The 19,077-nt window shown below is 35.4% G+C and overlaps 1 protein-coding gene across 2 annotated transcripts in view; it reads right to left on the minus strand.

The window, feature by feature from the left end:
- The window catches only part of RASA2 (RAS p21 protein activator 2), a 128,505-nt gene that overhangs the window by 41,930 nt on the left and 67,498 nt on the right, over positions 1-19,077 (minus strand). For both annotated transcript variants that reach the window (XM_032143438.2, XM_032143437.2), the window contains exons 6-12: positions 18,750-18,833; positions 16,781-16,853; positions 13,206-13,282; positions 12,160-12,261; positions 1,721-1,877; positions 1,237-1,385; positions 99-213 (exon numbers count right to left, since the gene is read on the minus strand). In XM_032143438.2, coding sequence (XP_031999329.1) covers positions 99-213; positions 1,237-1,385; positions 1,721-1,877; positions 12,160-12,261; positions 13,206-13,282; positions 16,781-16,853; positions 18,750-18,833 — 757 coding nt within the window. The remainder of the gene's footprint in view (positions 1-98; positions 214-1,236; positions 1,386-1,720; positions 1,878-12,159; positions 12,262-13,205; positions 13,283-16,780; positions 16,854-18,749; positions 18,834-19,077) is intronic.

Here is a 19,077-nt window from a genome sequence, read left to right on the forward strand (position 1 = left end):
CACATGAATGAATAAATCCTTCCCATCAACAGATCACTTGGTAAAAGAACAACTATCATAAGGCCACAAACTATCATTGCTGGAGATATATGCTGTACCTCATCGAGAATAGGTTTTAATGTTACTTTCAGGTAGTGCCCTCCCACTATTTTCATCATCTCATCCAGACATCGGGTAGCCAAGGAATTTCCTCTAAAAATTGTGTTTGCATCTCTGAAATAGAAATAGATGAAACCAAATGTAGTAAACAAAGGTTTTGAAACCAATAATATAACATACTTGACCAATTTAAGAAAGAAGCATTTAGCTGAAATAGATTAAGACATACTAGAAGGCATAAGTTACCTATAATTTTAGTAATTTTTACCATTTATTTAAAAGCTTGCTGCCATTAGGTTTTTCAAACTTACCAAAAATATATAAAAATAATGGCCAGGTGTGATGGCTCACGCCTGTAATCCCAGCACTTTGGGGGTCCGAAGCAGGTGGATCACTTGAAGTCAGGAGTGTGAGACTAGCCTGGCCAACATGGTGAAACCCCATCTCTACTAAAAATACAAAAGTTAGCTGAGTGTGGTGGCGAGTGCCTGTAATCCCAGCTACTCAGGAGGCTGAGGCAGGAGAATCGTTTCAACCTAGGAGGCAGAAGCTGCAGTGAGCCAAGAGCATGCCACTGCACTCCAACCTGGGTGAAAAAGCGAGACTCTGTCTTAAAAACAAACAAAAAACTCAATACATGTGTGTGTGTATATATATATATATATATATATATATATATGTTTTTTTAAAAAGGCAAATCATGTTTATGAACCAAAAATGTGGAGTATATGTATGTCTGTGTGTGTAAAAAAACAACAGTGTTAGAAGTCACTTGATTGCTTTTTAGAATGTCATACATATGCATATCAGGGTGATACATAATGAATAAAGAAAAAAACACTTCTGCTCTGGTGTTTTTACTTGTGACACGTGAATCATTACACTAAGAAGCAGATTAGTAACAAATGAAATTTCCTGAGTTAAAGAAAAACATCCTTCATTAATTGTTGTCCTTAAGGTAGGTGAATACTGTTTGATAGCTTAACTGCCTTTTGTTATTTATTAAGTACTTCTTTTCAGCCTACTATACAGTAAGGCTGATCAATACAAAAAAATTCAGACTACAAAATCAATCTGTTAAACTAAGGTCCAATTTCAACAACATGTAATTAACATTTAATAAAATATAACTCTTACTGTGTATCCTTCAAGTCTAATTCAGCCACAGCAGTGGCAAAAGGAACAAGTTTATCATGGTGCAGCAGCAGTCGTACAAGGGGCAAAACAGCATCATTTTTATCTCGACATATTTCACTCAAAATGTAAGCAGCTGAGGCAGATATCGGCTAAATATAGAAAGGTAGAAAACAAGCACAAAAATCAAGGAAACATGATTAACTGTTCAATCACTAGCCTGTAAAAGTAACTGAAATAATGTCACTAAAGCTGTGATACAGGATATTTAATTTTCGAAATTTTTTATCAGAGATGATAGTGGGAGCACACGTAGGAACCACAGTACTCTGGTTCAGATAAATAGAAACGTGTGTGTGTATATATATATGTATATAATTTTTACTGTTTTAATAAGACTTGATACTCTTGAAATCTTTTCCTTATCATTTATAGAATTATTTTAGCCGTTTCGTGTTAAATCATATCCTTAAGATTCTTAACGTACTTGAACATCTGGTGATTTTAGCAGCAAAGTTTTCAAAGGACCATAGTACTCTGAAGGAAGCACGTAGTCTTCTGTATAACATATATTTAATCGAAGAGACCCCAGGTCATCAGTTTTGGATGACTTGTTTCCATTGTCTCTTGGTTGTAGCAAGTACCTAAAGTAAAAATATAAGTGATTCCATGTGATGGAAATGCATTCAAGCCAATGAGGCAAGTTAAGAGTTAAGCTATAAAAATACTAAACCAAAAAAGTGAACTTAGTATTTACGGTTAGGAAACTTCCTAAGTAGCAGGTTACTAATCTTCAGGAACCTAATATTGGTTATACATTGGATTAGAAAGCTATAAATACATTTTTATCCAGGAAACAAAAAGCATAGATATCACAGAAATTAAGATCTCAAAGGAGTTGAATAAGAGTTTGATTAGCTACAGGTTTAGAAAAAATGATAATAAAAGGTAAACATTTAAAATCCAATGTATTATCAAAAATAAATTTTCACCAACTAAATTTAAGAAAGAGGCATTTAGTTGAAAATAGATAAGACAGTCCCGGTGCAGCGGCTCATGACTGTAATCTCAGCACTTTGGGAGGCTGAGGTAGCCAGATCACTTGAGGTCAGGAGTTCAAGACCAGCCTGGCCAACATGGTGAAATCCTGTCTTTACTAAAAATACAAAAATCAGTCCGGCATGGTGACAGGTGCCTGTGATCCAGCTGCTTGGGAGGCTGAGGCAGGAGAATCACTTGAACTCAGCAGGCGGAGTTGCAGTGAGCTGAGATCCCGCCATTGTACTCCAGTCTGGGCTTGCCTGGATGACAGAGCAAGACTTCGTCTCAAAAAAAAAAAAAAAAGTAGATAAGACACATCAGAATGCATAAGTAACCTTGTTTTAAAGTAAATTCTTTATCCAAAAATTTGAACTTAAGAGAAATTTGCAGGACCAAAACCAGAAATCTAAGAGTTTAAAAAAAAAAAAAAAAAGCTTTTTATCATGGGAATTTAAAAACACAAACAAAAGAGAAGAAAATATTGAACTCTCATGTATCCATTATCTAGCTTAAACAATTATCAACTGAAGACTAATCTTGTTCGCAGTCATAGAAAGAAAAAAATTATGTCCTTTGCACTAACATGGATGCTGCTGGAGGCCACTACCCTATGTGAATTAATGCAGAAACAGAAAACCAAATACCGTATGTTCTCACTTGTAAGTGGGAGCTAAACACTGGGTATGCACAAACACAAAGATGGTAACAATAGACACTGGGGGTTCCAAAAGTGGGGAGGGAGATAGGGGGGTAGGGGTTGAAAAAAACTATCCAGTACTTTGTTTGCTACTTGGGTGAAGGGATAATAAGCCTAAACCTCAGCATTACACAATATACTCATGTAACAAACCTGTACATGTACCCCTGAACCTAAAATTAAAAAACAAAACAAAACAAAATTGGATGAAGGCTGATAAAAACTGTAAAGTACCATTGACAATCAAGTATTCTTATTTCCTTTTTTGGGGGATACTCAGCAATATGCTTGCCTAAATTTGAAATTTACGATTTGTTGTTAGTGTAAATATCTATTTTTTTCTAGACTATATCAGGTTTAGAGAAAGGCAATTTTTACTCTTATAGTAGCCTAAGTTTGCAAAAACAATTGAACTCAACTAATTTGGACATTAAAACTTCAGAATTGCTGGGCTTCAGCCAAAATATATCTTTCTAGGACTGGAAAAAAAAAAGTTTGCTACTCATTCAAGATATCACAGGAGTTCCAGGAGTTAAAAAATTGTTCAAACTCTTAAAAATTTATTTATCTAAAATAATATGCCAATTACAAACACTTCATCCCCTTTATTCCATTAGAGAAAAATATCTAAAAACATCCAGGAAAAAAACCTAACTGTATTCTTATTTTTCAATAATTCATTATTTTAAAAAGGCATTTTCTTGCGCTGTATATAAACTAGTGAATCTTTGCTTTACTTAACTATAACTAGAAACCAAACTGCAGAAAAACTGTATTATATATGTCTTTTATTAGTACATTCTAAAACAAAATTATTTTAAGTTACTATGTGCAGCCAGATGCTCAACAGTAACACTGATAACATCCTTATTTGGACACTGAAAATAGCATAATTTTAAATTATGCTGCAGAAACTATCACAATCAGAATATATTAAGGGAATTTATTTATAAATATTTATCTGCATATTTTTTTTCCTGTGGCTTATCATCATATTGCCCACAAAATTTATTTTCAGAAATAACTCCAAATTAAATTTACAAATTTGGATTTGCTATTAACAAACACTGTAGGTAGATAAAAGCAACTGAATGGAGATTCTTTTTGTAGTGAAGCTCGAACTTCAAGAACCAAGAAAGAATCTGTGTGGAGTGCCACTTATTATTTTCATCACTCTTTGAACCAGAATCTTCTTTATTTAATATTAAAAAATCCTTACTACACATAGACAAATAGATAACGATGCATACATATATAAACAATGCCATCAAATCAATGCTTTTGTTTTCTTAGGGAACATTTTCTTTTTTTTTCTCTTTTAACTTTGTTTTTCTCTTATCTTTTCTCTTATCTTCAAAACACTACCATTCTGCACCTCCGCTTCTCCTAGGAACCTGTTAACTACCTACTATGGACCCCTCTCTATTTTCTTCATGCTTATATAATTTTATTATAGATTTTTAAAAATGTGTGCATATATACACATTTATAAATGAGTTTTGAGCCTATTAGTCAATTTACAAAAATGTTATCATATTCTACTCTCCTGTATCTTGTTTTTTTTTTTACCTGAAAGCACTTCCTAGTTAACTCTTTGAAACTGCTTTTCATAGATCCAGTTTGTTCTTTTTAACAGGTACATAACATTCATGCGATGAATGGACTCGAGTTCTTTAAGAGAGGTGTTTATGAATATAATGAAAAATAATTGTACTGTCTTGTGAAGTGAAAATGCTATACAGCTTAATAGGCCATAAGTAACTTAAAAATAATTGTGTTCAGAAAGCAATAAACAGCAAACATTAAAATTCTGAATTTAATTTCAACCCTCCTTACTAAGAGACTGGGGAAAATTATTTATTTGCTTTGTGGGTCTGGGAAATTCTCTCTCTCAGTCCGCTGTTCCCAAGTTCTGCTAAAATGCTTTTCTGGATTTTCTTTGCCATTCTTCTCCCAGAATAATCTGCATTGATACTTCTTTTATTATTTGCAGAAAATCCTCAACCTCTGTTTATACAATTGTTCAACATTTGTACTAGGCACAGCAAATTTATAGCACTGGTTACTTATACTGAGGAAGAGTTTGTCTTTCCATTTTCATCTTGTTACTGCTCTATTCTGTTCCTCTCTTACTCACTGCCTCTATGGTACACACTTGCTACAGTAAAGGGAGGGATTCTCTCCTTTGGTATCATGTCACAATTATGACACAAATTGCATTTTCTTATATTTTGTGAATACATGTAAAATACATTAAGAATGCATTTTAATGTTTTAAAAATACATTTAAAAAGTTTTAAAATACATTAAAATGCATTTTAAATGCTGTCAATATTTCCCCTATATTGAGAAATAAATTATATATTTTATCTAAGAATGTAGAATGTTTGGAATTATTATTATTAATATTTGAGATGGAGTCTCACTCTGTCACCCAGGCTGGAGTGCAATGGCACGCTCTCGGCTCACTGAACCTCTGCCTCCCGGGTTTAAGCAATTCTCCTGCCTCAGCCTCCCGAGTAGCTGGGACTACAGGCATGTGCCACCACACCGGGCTAATTTTTGTATTTTTAGTAGAGGCGGGGTTTCACTATGTTGGCCAGGCTGGTCTTGAACTCCTGACCTCAGGTGATCTACCTGCCTCAGCCTCCCAAAGTGCTGGGATTACAGGTGTAAGACACCATGCCTGGCCTGGAATTATTTATTTATACTCATAGTTTTCAAGTTTTATAAATCCTGCGCTAAGGCCTTTCTAAAGTTTGAAATTACAAAGCCCAGCAGTAAAGTAATTCCCTAAAAATACTAAAATAGATTCACAGGTGCAATATTTTAAAGCAGTTTGAATTTTTTTAAGCACTGCTGTTTGAACCCACGATTTTATTTTCAGTAGATAGGTCAGCATAGGGCACATGGGCTTAGTAGTAGACATTCCATGGATGTTGACTAGAGAGTGAGCGAATGAATGCTTTGGTTTTGAAGCCTTGGGTCACTTTTTGAAAGCAATTAGAAAGAAGTTTCTAATTAACATGAGAAAAAAGCTGCCATCTTCTCTATTCTCTATCTAAAGGCAATGCCAAACAAAATTTAAAAATACATACACTGAATTTTTTTAATAAAAGACTGATCTTGTTATCGCTTCTCGGCCTTTTGGCTAAGATCAAGTGTAAGACTGATCTTGTTTCAGCCATACCTCCACTCACTCTCCCATCCTGTTCCTGCATTATTATTTTAAAGCAATTTCCAGGTATAATTTCATGTATAATTTTAAAAAGTCATCACTATTCACTTAGTATTTAAATTTCCCCAAACTTATCATAAATGTTTTTCTACAGTTTGTTTGAATCCAAATAAGGTCCATAAATTAGAATTGGTAATAGCATTCTTAAGTCTCTTTTATAGATTCCTCACTGTTGGTCCTATAGAGTTTTCCACCTTTGGAACTGTGTTAACTCTTTTCTCTACCTCCACAATGTCATTTACCATATTCCTTCATCCTCTCTGTATTTCCTCTATATTGGTAGTTAGATCTAGAGGCTTGGTTAGATTCAGATTTGATGTTCTGGCAAGAGCGCTTCATTGCTAATGCTGTGTAGTTCTACCAAGAGGCACAAATGTCTGGTTGTTTCTCCTTTTGCAATATCAGCAGCCACTGATGATCATGGCTTAGAGCCATTAATCATCAAAATGATAATTTTATAACGCTATCACTTCTCCTTCACTTAGCTGGAATGCTGAGATGCTTTTTATAAAAGAAACAGTAGTTTTAATACTAAATTTATATATTTATCAGCTATGACCTCCTCTAATATATTAATTCATTTAAAAATAGAAGGAAGAAGGCTTTAATAGAATATTTATTAGCTTTGAGAAAGATAAGATAAAGACAGAAAAGACAACTAGTGAATTAACCAAGGCAAATTTAAAGGATGAAGGGATGGTTAATACAAGAAGAAATTATATCACTATCCCACAAAAGAGGAAGATCAACCTTCAGAACATCTACTGTCTGATTTAAGAAATAGTAATGTAAAGATATGGTCCATGAAATAATTAGAAACAAGCCTGTTAGCAAAGGTGACTAAGAAGTACCTCTAAGGGAAGTGTATTTAGTCTGTTCTCATGCTGCTAATAAAGACATACCCAAGGCTGGGTAATTTCTAAAGGAAAGAGGTTTAATTGACTCATAGTTCCACATGGCTGGAGAGACCTCGCAATCATAGCAGAAGACAAAGAAGAGTAAAGGGACGTTTTACATGCGGCAGGCAAGACAGCTTGTGCAGGAGAACTCCCATTTATAAAACCATCAGATCTCGTGAGACTTATTCACTACCACAAGAACAGTATGGGGGTTTGAAACCACCTGATGATTCAATTATCTTCACCTGGCCCTGCCCTTGACATGTGGGGATGATTACAATTCAAGGTGAGATTTGGGTGGGGACACAGCCAAACCCTATCAGGAAGTTTAGCTGGTTGATGACCAAGCATCCTGACAATTGATACTTTGGTCAATTTTTCACAATCCAGGGCATGTTCGGCAACCTTGCAAATTCAGACATCCGTTTTATCAGCACATCTAAAGTGAACCTGAAGGTCAAGTGTGGTGGCTCATGCCTGTAATCCCAGCACTTTGGGAGGCCAAGGCGGGTGGATCACCTGAGGTCAGGAGTTTGAGACCAGCCTGGCCAACATGGTGAAACTCCATCTCTACAAAAATACAAAAATTAGCCAGGCATGGTGGCACATGCCTGTAGTCCCAGCTACTTGGGAGGCTAAGGCAGGAGACTCGCTTGAACCCAGGAGGCGGAGGTTGCACTGAGCCAAGATTGCACCACTGCACTCCAGCCTGGGTGACAGAGAGAGATTCCATCTCAAAAAAAAAATAATAATAAAATAAGGTGAACCTGAATTGCAATGACTGAGTGCAGAGCCTGATATACTTAAAAGCAGGTCAATTATTAAATTTATGAAAAAGAAATATAGTCAAGTGGCATAAGTACCTGGGTTGTTAAGTGACCAATGCATTTTATTATAGAAATGCTCACTTACAAAAGTAGGGAGAAGAGTGATAATAGTAATAATGAACACCCTTTCTTAATACCACCCCCATGTGCTTGTCACTTGGTTACAACAATTATCACCATTTACCATAGGGTCTTCATCTATATCTTTCACTGTATTTTTTTACCTGTTGGTAGGCTATTTGGAAAGGCAAATTATCAAAAGGTGTTGTGGTGAGTACAGAGGCATGACAAGGAGTTTTATGCAGCCTTAAGAATCTCTCAGCTAAGACAATAGTCTTGCCAAGGAAACAGTAATTCTTCTGGACCAGAATCCCCTTCCCCCTCAACTGTGCTTGAGTAGGCAGTACCATGCCTACCTCTTTGGAATCCTTTTTTATTACTCTAGATGAATCTTTTCCTCCTATTGAACTAATGTTTTCCATGCACAGTAGAGTAACACTACTTGTATTACTGCTTACTCAGTTACAACTGGTTCTGCCTCTCTGGGACCATTCCTATCCATCTTAAACAGTGTCTCTACACTCTACAGTCAAAACAAACTCTGCTTTGGTTTGTACTACAGAAATTTTGCTCAGAGTGCAACTTTATTTCCTTTAGCTCCAAATAACTGAGGGAGGGGTATGACATCCCTCTTTACTCTCATATAACTGAAAATTACCAGGCCTACAGTCTTAACATAGCATTGTTCTACGTAGAGGAATTAGGGTAGTGCTATACCAATTACTCATTTTTATGCACACATTGTTTTTGGATGCTTAAGAACTCCAGAACGGTTCACTCCTGCCATACTTTCTAAACTTGTTTCCTTGGATTCTCTTTGCAGGATAAGAAATCCCCACAGACAAAATATCTCATCTACGTCTACTTGAAAAAAAAAAAAAAAAGACTTCACAACATGTTGTTTTACCCATCCCTTGAAAAGATCATTTTTTAAATGAGTAGGGAATGCTCTGATTCTCTTTTAAATAATGTTTTATAAGCAAGGGGCACTCAAATCTTTGCTAATGGCTTAAAAGAGAGAATGTTTTTGAGTTTTAAATATATTCAGAAATATGCCGAAGTTCAAACTTACAGTACACTGGTTAAAAGCACAAACTTTGGGGTCAAACAGTTTGGTTCAAATCCCAGCTGTGTGACCTTAGACAAGTTGCTAAATTTCTCTGTGCTTTTTCCTCATTTGTCAAATAAGGAGTATTAATAGTGTCTTAACACATTAAAACCCTACAACAGCCCTAAAAAAGTTATTATAAGTAAAGCACTTAGAATAGTTCCTGGCACACAGTAATCACTATGTAAATGTTACACATATAACATTTATATATATGATGTATAACTATTACCACTTAAATATATGAATAATAACTATCAATAGTTATTTGTATAACTATATAAATGTGATTATTATTTTAAAATATTATTACAAAGGCTCAATTTAATAAACTACCTGAAGGATCCTTGTAAATTAAATAATTCTGTATGAATTAGGGCTAAAGAGAAAAGGCTCAAGATTTGTTAAATAGTTCAGGACTATCTGGCATTTCTAAGTGAAAATAAAACAAAAAACTCATATATATATGTCAGTTTTTGAATGAAATATTTCCGTTTGAAAGAAAAAGAAACAGGAAATAAAGAGAAATTTTTAACTGAAAGAACCATTCAGTTGCTCTACACATGTACTTTTCATTCACAGGCATAAAAGCAATCCTTATGCTCTCAAAAGTAAGCAGTTTTGACAGTCCCTTAACAGAAAAAAATCAGCATTTAAACAATTCTAACCATAGGGTCTGTGTAATTAAAATTGAGGTAGACAAACCCAAAGTACAATTATTTATTTATTTTTTTTAACTGAAGACAGGAGACTTGTTATATTTTCTAAATTCAAATATTAAACAGATATGTTAAAAATGTGAGACCAAAAGCTGGACGCAGTGGCTCACAATCCCAGCAATTTGGGAGGCCGAGGTGGGCGGATCACGAGGTCAGGAGTTCAAGACCAGCCTGGCCAACATAGTTAAACCCCACCTCTACTAAAAATACAAAAATTAGCTCGGCATGGTGGCGTGTGTCTGAAGTCCCAGCTACTTGGGAGGCTGAGGCAGGAGAATCGCTTGAAGCCGGGAGGTGGAGGTTGCAGTGAGCCGAGATCATGCCGCTGCACTCCAGCTTGGGCAACAGAATGAGACTTTGTCTCAAAAAAAGTGAGACCCCCCCACCAACAAAAAATGTTTGAGGACAAAAGGTGTCAAAATTAACAAACTGGAAAGCTAAATCATATCAAATATTCATCTAATCTAAAATCACGTATGAAGTGCTTCTGTTGAAAAGAAAAAACCCGGTAATTCATTTTATCTATTATTTGAATCTTACTTTCAAACTTAAAAATTACAACTGAAAAGATGTTTATATCTATTTTGAGACTTTTCAAACAACAGAATTAAATTACTGATGATTACTCTCTTAACATCAAGATGAGAAAGAATTTGCCTGAAATCCTGAGGGTAAATAAATCTTTTCTTAGAGTTTTCATGCAGTTACCAACAACCCCACAAGGGGATGCTATGGCTCTACAGTTGACGGAGGAGGTTAAAAGTTTTATTTCCAACTTAGAAGAAACAGCATTCACATTTTTATGTTTCCTTACAACTATGGAAGTATATATGAATGACCAGATGTTCCTATTTCATGGTATATAAATTTTAGCACTTATATTTCTGGTAGGTTACTTTAAAATATCATGGGCCAAAAACATCTATAAAAATAAAATTAGTTTGTTAATGTTCTTACATAACTGCCAAGGAAGCTGCACAAAGTTTTGCCAAATTTGGAAGGGATCTCTGGAGATAGTCTTACTTAAAAAACAGATTATGTGGCACATTTCAAGTTCATTTTGAGGGACCTGGAGGCACTACAACGCATTTTTCTCTTCTGTACTGAGTGGTCTGGCACATAATTTTAAAAACTTGACAAACTGAGCTCAGAAATTTTCATTTTAAAATGTATGCTATTTGATGGAAGGTGGAAGACACGGTGTAGTGGGAGGATGACAGGTCCCAAATCTTCGTCAATTTTTCATAGTGACTACGTTTGATTTTTTTTCCCCGTGTGGATGCATTTTACAAACTATAATACACAAAATGCCAACATAAAGACCAATAAATCTTAGATCTGCCTTAGACTAGAGAGGCAAAAATAAAGTAAAAATCAGTCTACAAGTGATAACTGCTCCAGGACAAGACTCTAAAATGAAGATGTCTGATGGCCAATCAGAAGAGGCAGGCTCTTTTAGGGACAGATGAAACTGATATCCATAAGAAACACCTAAACACTCCTCTTTGAGGCAGCAGAAACTGAGTTCCAAAAAGTGCTCCTTAAAAGGCAAATGAGAAAGGCATGTTCATTTATATCCAGTTGAAACCAAAATCTAGCAAGAGAGATGCTGGGCAACATACTGAAAGGATACACACGCTTTTAAGTGCTATAGACAGAAAAAAACAATAGTTTCACATTGATTCTGCTAAGGAAACTAGCTCAATGTAATGTCTGAACATTAATTTGAATTAAACATCAGTTTAATGTTATTATTAGAGTCACTGAAAACTAAAATAATATTATAGTCATTATTGAACACCAAGAGCCCTAAAAAGTGCCAGCTCAACAACATAAGACCTTAGACATTCAAAAAGTAACATTAGGGCCATCTACAGTACATTTCAATGGGGTGTGGTAAAGGAAGAACAGTGGTTAGTTCTCATAAACTGAGTCCCCTAAATAAAATCCCTTGCTTTCAAATATCCACAGTTCCTATAACCACTAATAAAACTTCTGAAATGGAGACACTGATTTGTGACCAAGCATTTTCTTACATGAACTCTTATGTAATGTTTTAAATGTTTCCCATTTTTCTCCTTAAGAGTCAAGTCTTCACTTCTGAACAGAAAAATATTCCTAGATGATTCAGTTCTTTTTTCTCAGTACCACAGGTCAAGTCATAAAACTTAACAATTTACTTCTGCAACAATGAATTAATGAACATATCAATATTAATAATGTTTGGCTTATTACATGGCAAATTTAAAATATGTTCAGAGTAAGCATCTATTTGCATATATATACTGTATTAAAGAGAATTAAACTATGGAGTTCACTAAAATTCTGGGCTCTTACCAGGCTTGATGAGAGGAATCAGTTCTTAATACGTTCACAGGAACCTTAATCTCACCTAGGAAAACATCTTGGACTAGGTTTCCATTGTTCCACAAGTCGATCCTGAAAATTGAAAACTGGCTTTATGTTTTGCAAACAATGTTTAAGAGAGTTCACACCACAAAACAGCTTCAAATTACTTTGATCTGTATTATAGCATTAATTTTACATGCTTAAAAGATGTTAGCGACACCATATACATACCTCACTATCCAGACTAGAGATGCAAAATACTACAGCAGCTTTTATTTAAAAAGCACAGAAAGTAATTTTAAATAGTCTAAAAGAAGGCACTTAAACTGTCTTAGTTTGAAAGTCGAGGCTTTATTTTAACCTGTAGCAATAAGGACTACAGAAAGAAACTACAAAAAGAAACCAACTTAAGACTAGTTTCTCTCTAGATTACCACCAATTAATATATATATATAGAAAAATTAGAAAAATACATTACCTGATCACTCCAAACACATGATTAATATACCATCTAGATGAACACACTGTTAACATCACACCTACACATGCATTTATAAGATTTTTCCTTCGCAAAGGGCATAGATATTTAAGACCTAGGAAACAGCACAAACTTCAAACACATGCACCTGTTGAATTATCTTCTTACCTCACTGAAATTTCTGTTAGACAGCAGATATGTTAAGAAGAATAAAAAAAAATTTCTAAATTGGCTGAGATATAACTTCCTTTCCATCCATTACACTATAATCCAGAAATGTAAGGAACAACTTGGGAAAAATTAAAAATCAATACAATAAAACAGATGAAAATTAGATCATCTTTGTTTATAAAATTAATACACCTTGACTATTTCTGCAAACAAATCAGACTTTGGAAAGATAATCTGGATTTAAATTAGTTGCATATTCCTCTAAGTCACATCAACCAACTTGCTATAGACGATTCTATTAAAGTTGGTTTATCTTTTTTGGTTGAATCTAGGATTTTCTTTTGGTACACAAAAAAGCAATTCTGTAAAACCCCAAGGCACATACCTGATTTCTAGCTTTTCAATGTCCTCCTCTTCTACCTGGAACTGGGACTTTCTGGTGTAACTACTGGATCTGGTTACCTGTAAACAAAATATTTTAGTAAAAATTTTTTTTAAAAAAATACATTTTTCCTACAGCTTAAAAATGATCATCTGCAAAATATTCAATTGTGGATAAAAGCAGAGGAAAATGTCCACGTAATATTTTTTACTCAATACCTGAATATAAAAGCAACTATGGAAGTAGCAGAAAAGAATAAGGTAGTGTAAAAAAAAAAATCAAAATAATCTTTGTCTCTATGCCATTCCTATCAACTCAATATATGGCAACGGCCAGGTGCAGTGGCTCATGCCTGTAATCCCAGCACTTTGGGAGGCCAAGGCGGGAGGATTGCTTGAAGCCAGGAGTTCAAGACCAGCCTGGGCAACAAAGTGAGACTGTCTCTATTTTAACAAAAATAAAATAAAATAAATATATCAATGAACATTAGATTCTCTGGCTCATAAGTAGTCAGTTGGTGACTCAGAAGTGTTTAAAGATTTTCTCACATTTCTCAAGACACCAATCCTACCCTGCACTTCCTTCTCACATTGTTGCTGGAAATATCAAGGCCATTGGCAGGAACTTCCTCAATGACCGTTCACCTGAACTTGTCCACTCCCACACAGGGTTCTCTACTTGAGTTTTTCTCATGCTCTTCTGAACAAGAGAATGAGATGATTTTCTTCTTTTCTAAGACTAGCCACCCACACAGGGTATGCAATAAGCATTCAGTAAGCATTATTTGATCTATTTTAATTACAGCTTTCTATACCAGCTTGTTCATCTCACTCAAGTTTAAGAAAAATTCTCCCCTTAAATTATGGTCTTCCTATCTCTTTCCTTTCTCAGACAAATATCTGAAAACTGTAATCCATCCTTACAGCTTGTACTTCCTCACCACCCACTCACTATAGTAACTCCTTATAATCTTGGCTTCCTCACAGATCACTCTCCTAAAATCTCTCTCTTCATCACCAAATCTGATGATGAATTCTCAGTTCTTACCTCCCTTGATCTCCTGTTTAATTTAGTGATCATAGAACTGTATCTCCTTTCCCAGAAACACTCTGTAGAGTTTACCTGGGCACTACCTTGGCAACCTGATGCTGCTGTCTTTGTTTCTTTTTCAGAATCTACAGATATATTATTCTTCAAAATTTTATGTTTTATCTTATACTAAAAACAACTTGGAGCTGCACAGTGCTGTACAGTCTACAAAGTGCTTTCACATCCATTATCTCCTTTGTTCATCAGAATGCTGCTCAGAGGCAGGCAGGGCTAGATTTATTATCCTCACTTAAAAATGAGGAAGCTGAAGTACAGAAATTAAATGACATGCTCAAAGTTGAATATTTAAGTCGCAGAAATTAGTTTCTTCACTTTTCTCCTGTATCGTATACCTCTATTCTCTTGGCTTTCTTGGCTGTTTATATAAACAAACCTTGAGTGTTGGTCAACAGCTATCACTCATATTAAGTTTCAGTCATGAACTCCCTACTGGAGGATTTAAAATGTCAGCCCTCAAGCTAATTATGCTCCAAACTAAACCACTTTCATTTTCCTTCTTCCCTACTTTTCTACTTTTCCAGATTTGGAACCTTAGGGGCAGCATTCAATTACTTCCTTTCTCTTTTTTCTATCACCAATTTGTTACCTTGCCCCTTGCATTCTCTCTTTTATCTGCCTCTTCTTCTCTATTTCCATAGTGCTCTCTTGAAAGATACCCCATCCCCTCCCCATTTTTCTTACACCTAAAGTACAACAGTTTCCCCATCTTTGTTCTTTCTCCCTAAGCCACCTGGACCTCAGATCATATTTAATTCCTTCCCAAACACTGTTTTACTCATTACTTATAGGCTCAAAATCATTTACTTAAGCACCACAGCTAGGCACTCAAGGCCTTTCATCAGCTGGTCCTACTCTACCTTTCTAATCTTAGTTCCCATTATTTCCTTACAGAAGCCCAGTAAAATCAGTACTCACTGTACTTTGGACATAACTTTCTGCTTTTCTGTCTCTGTGCCTCTGCTCAAAATGTTCGTCATCTCTAATACTCTCTTTCCTCAATCTTAGAAAATCCAATCTTTCTTCAAGCCTTTAATGGAGCAGAGTTCATCTGACCTCCCCAATATCTACTGCATTTTACTGTTGTGTATATGCATACATGTGTCTGCTTTGTGTTCCTTGCTTTAGATAAAGGACAGAGATGGAAATGTATCTATCTTTATAACCAACAAAAGGCCCTCTGAATGAATGTTGCAAGGCCTAACAAGTACTCCTGCTACAGCAGGCAGGTCAGGCCTTCTACTTTTAAAAGGTCATCTGCTGACTGTAAGGATCCATGAAGCAGAGTAGATTCCATCCAGCTGAGGCTTAAGGTATGTGGGCTAATGGGGGGTGTGAGTGCCTTTAGTCAGCAGCCCTTTACATTGCTGCCTTCTTTGTTTTCTCCAGGTTAGATGCAACCGCCATTAATAAATGTAGAACAACTGCACCAAGTCCTTAGCCAGGAAATGGAAAAGTCTCACACTGGTACTTTTTCTTTTGTTGTTTTTTTTTTTTCTCCCTTGCTTTCCCCTCCACAATTCTTCCTGCTTCACTTTTGGCATTTTCTTCGGCCTGTGTTCCTTTATTAAAGTACAGCAATCAGGCATGACTAGAGGTACCCTTATTCTCTCCACTTTGAAATACCAAGAAAAATACACATACAGAAGAAAAGGCACAAAATGTAACTCCTTTTTTTGAACCTTCCCTACACGTTGATATGAACTGCAACATGCTTTATTAGAATACAATCTTTTTGAGAGTTTGATTTCTTTTTCTGTAGTTTGCAAATAATAAGAAAAAGGATTTCTTTAACAAATGCTCCAAAGAAAAGCACTCCAAAGCACTGTATCTGGGACAACTTCAAGGCAGCTAAAGCTGTCTATGAAGATAAGCAGGTGTCCACAGAATGAATTAGGCTTAAAAAAAGAGTAATAATAAGGCTGTAATCATACAGTATTTTATGGTCTCAAAGGATTCTCACATGCTTTGGGTCTTACAAAAACTCTATGAGTCAGGTAGTGCTGCTATTTTCCCTTCCAATTATTCTTTCACAGGATAAGAAACTTGAGTCACATTTAGTGACTCTTTCAGTCAACCTGACTGGAACTCAGATTTATTGAGTGATAATTATACTTACTTCACTAGTGACTGTCAAAGGCTACCCTGCAGAAGAGTCCTGTGGCCACTATGTGTTAGGTAGGGAGCTGGGTAGGGTAAGGGAGGGTGCAAAGGAGGGCATGATAGTGATGATGACTGGGGAGTGGGTATGGCCCCGGCCCTTCCTGCTCCCAAATTAGAGCTCTGCTTTTATTCATTTTATATATTGGGCATCCCTTGCATCACACCATGGTTCTACTGCTTTCAGGAGAGAAATGCTGATCTGCATTAATTGATAAAATGATTACTATGACTGTGGTTTGAAAAAAGAAATCAACTAGCATTAAATATTACATATTTAATGTTAACATTTACGTAAAACAAAAAATTACCTCAAAATAAAAGATTTCATTAAACTGCGGATTGCTTGTTTTCTTCTTTACTTTTGTCTTCTTTTGGTCATTCCTGTTCCAATGTGGTAGAGTTTTACCTTGTAGAACTTAACAGTACACAATTATAAAACATGCTATTTCCAACCAGGGAGCCTGACCTCCATTTAAAGTTAAGGTGACTCAGGGAAGATTCAGTTTTAAATATTGCTTGGAAAAAACTAAGTGTCCTTATAAACTCAAATCAAAGAATATATAAGCTTTAGGCATCCCCTATGCGCCAAGATTGTATTATTCTCTCTACGGACACACTAGATTGCCAACCTTTTTCAGGGGTTTTAAAAACACATTCTATTCTATAAGCAACTCAGAATAAATAGAAGGAAGACAATAAGATTTAGAGTACCTTCATCTAGGTTGAAAAATACCCAAGGAACTTGAAAAACATTCTTAACTCAGCTTACTTCTTAGGCTTCAGGTACAATAGAGACTTCTTAAAAAAATCTTTTAATTTAATTATAGATTCAGAGGAGATCACAAAAAATGTATAAGGAAGCCTTGTGTCTTTACCCAGCCTCTCCCAGTGTTAACATCTTACACAACTACAGTACAATAGCAAAACCAACAGTGACTTTTTTTCAGTTTTTTGAGACGGAGTTTTGCTCTTGTTGCCCGGGCTGGATGGAGTGCAATGGTGCAATCTTGGCTCACCTCCTTTGCCTCAGGGTTCAAGTGATTCTCCTGCCTCAGCCTCCCAAGTAGCTGGGATTACAGGCATGCGCCACCACACCCAGCTAATTTTGTATTTTTAGTAGAGACGGGGTTTATCCTTGTTGGTCAGGCTGGTCTTGAACTCCTGACCTCAGGTAATCCGCCTGCCTCGGCCTCCCAAAGTGCTGGGATTACAGGCGTGAGCCACCTGCGCCTGGCCAGACTTTTTAAAACACAAATTCATATGCCAAATTGTCTCTAACTGTACGTTACCAAATAATTAAAGAATTTGTCAGGTGGAGATCACTAAAAAAAACAAAAATAGCTCCACTAGATTGAACATTTTTAACACGCAAAAATAAATCTCTCTAATAGCATTTAATGTCATACGACTGAGTATCTGCTAATAGCATACTATTGTTTGAGCACCTAATAAATACCAGCATGGTACTAGGTACTTTACATACATACATAAAGACATTTTTCAAAGTGACTTAGTAGTGATTTTCTACAAAGTAAGAATAACTAGAGATTCTGGGGATGGGGAAAAGGGGTGTGTATGTATGCATGTACGTGTGTGTGGAGGGAATACTGTGATTCTTGCTTCCTGATTCTAAACCTTCAAGTTGTAGACATATTTCAGATGTGTTAGTTCCTTAAAGAAACCATAATGAAGTCATATAACACACTGTATTACAAAATGCTATAGGTTTTTTCACAAATTATTATAAATCATTTAAATCAATGATATGGTACACTTTGCCATGCTCTAGTACTTCAGCAGTTTTTCTACAGTTGGAATTCTCTCTGTAGAGGATAGATCTCATGAGTAGAAGAGGCAATTTTCAGTCCTGAGCTGCCTTCCAGACAAAAATATATAAATTGTCTTGTTATTCTGAACTGGCATTCATTAAAACAGGATTTTACATGCATAAAATTCAAGATATTTGAAAGTAGGAATGTTGATGCATGAAAAGTCAAGTTTATGTTTTAAAGTACTACATTGTAATAGTATAAAACTGAGGTTGTTCCTTAAAGCCTAAGAGCATGGCAGATTTAAAATGGGGTACCAATTTCTGTCTGTAAAAAGAAGGCTTTGTTATTGACAAGTGTATAATAGAATTCACTAAAGATTTTTCTTTCAAAGCATTTATTACTGTGTGTTATAAATAGCTATTTATCATTTGCTCGTAGAATCTTTTTAAATTTTTAAATCAAACATCAAAACTTTAAAACCTAATAATAATTCAATAAACATTACCTAGAAGGGCCCACTAGAGAAACTGTTGCATAAGGGTCACAGCTTTGGCCATTTATGAGAGGCAACCCATGGCATGCCTTGATGCTAAGGTAGAATAAAAGAGATTTAACATATTAGATTCCAGTTAAACAAGACAAAACATTATCTTTAAACACAAACTAATACATTCAAAAGGTTAAGAATTGCTTTCCATGTGTCTGCAGTTGTATGGCTATATACTACCTATTTCATACATATATATGTATGCATTTTTAAATTTATGCTATGTTTTCAAAATGAGACTAAACAGGAATGCCACAATCATTAATGAAACTATCAAACACAGGCT

Source organism: Hylobates moloch, unplaced genomic scaffold (assembly GCF_009828535.3).
Source record: "Hylobates moloch isolate HMO894 unplaced genomic scaffold, HMol_V3 SCAFFOLD_22, whole genome shotgun sequence".
Classification (NCBI taxonomy): Eukaryota; Metazoa; Chordata; class Mammalia; order Primates; family Hylobatidae; genus Hylobates; species Hylobates moloch.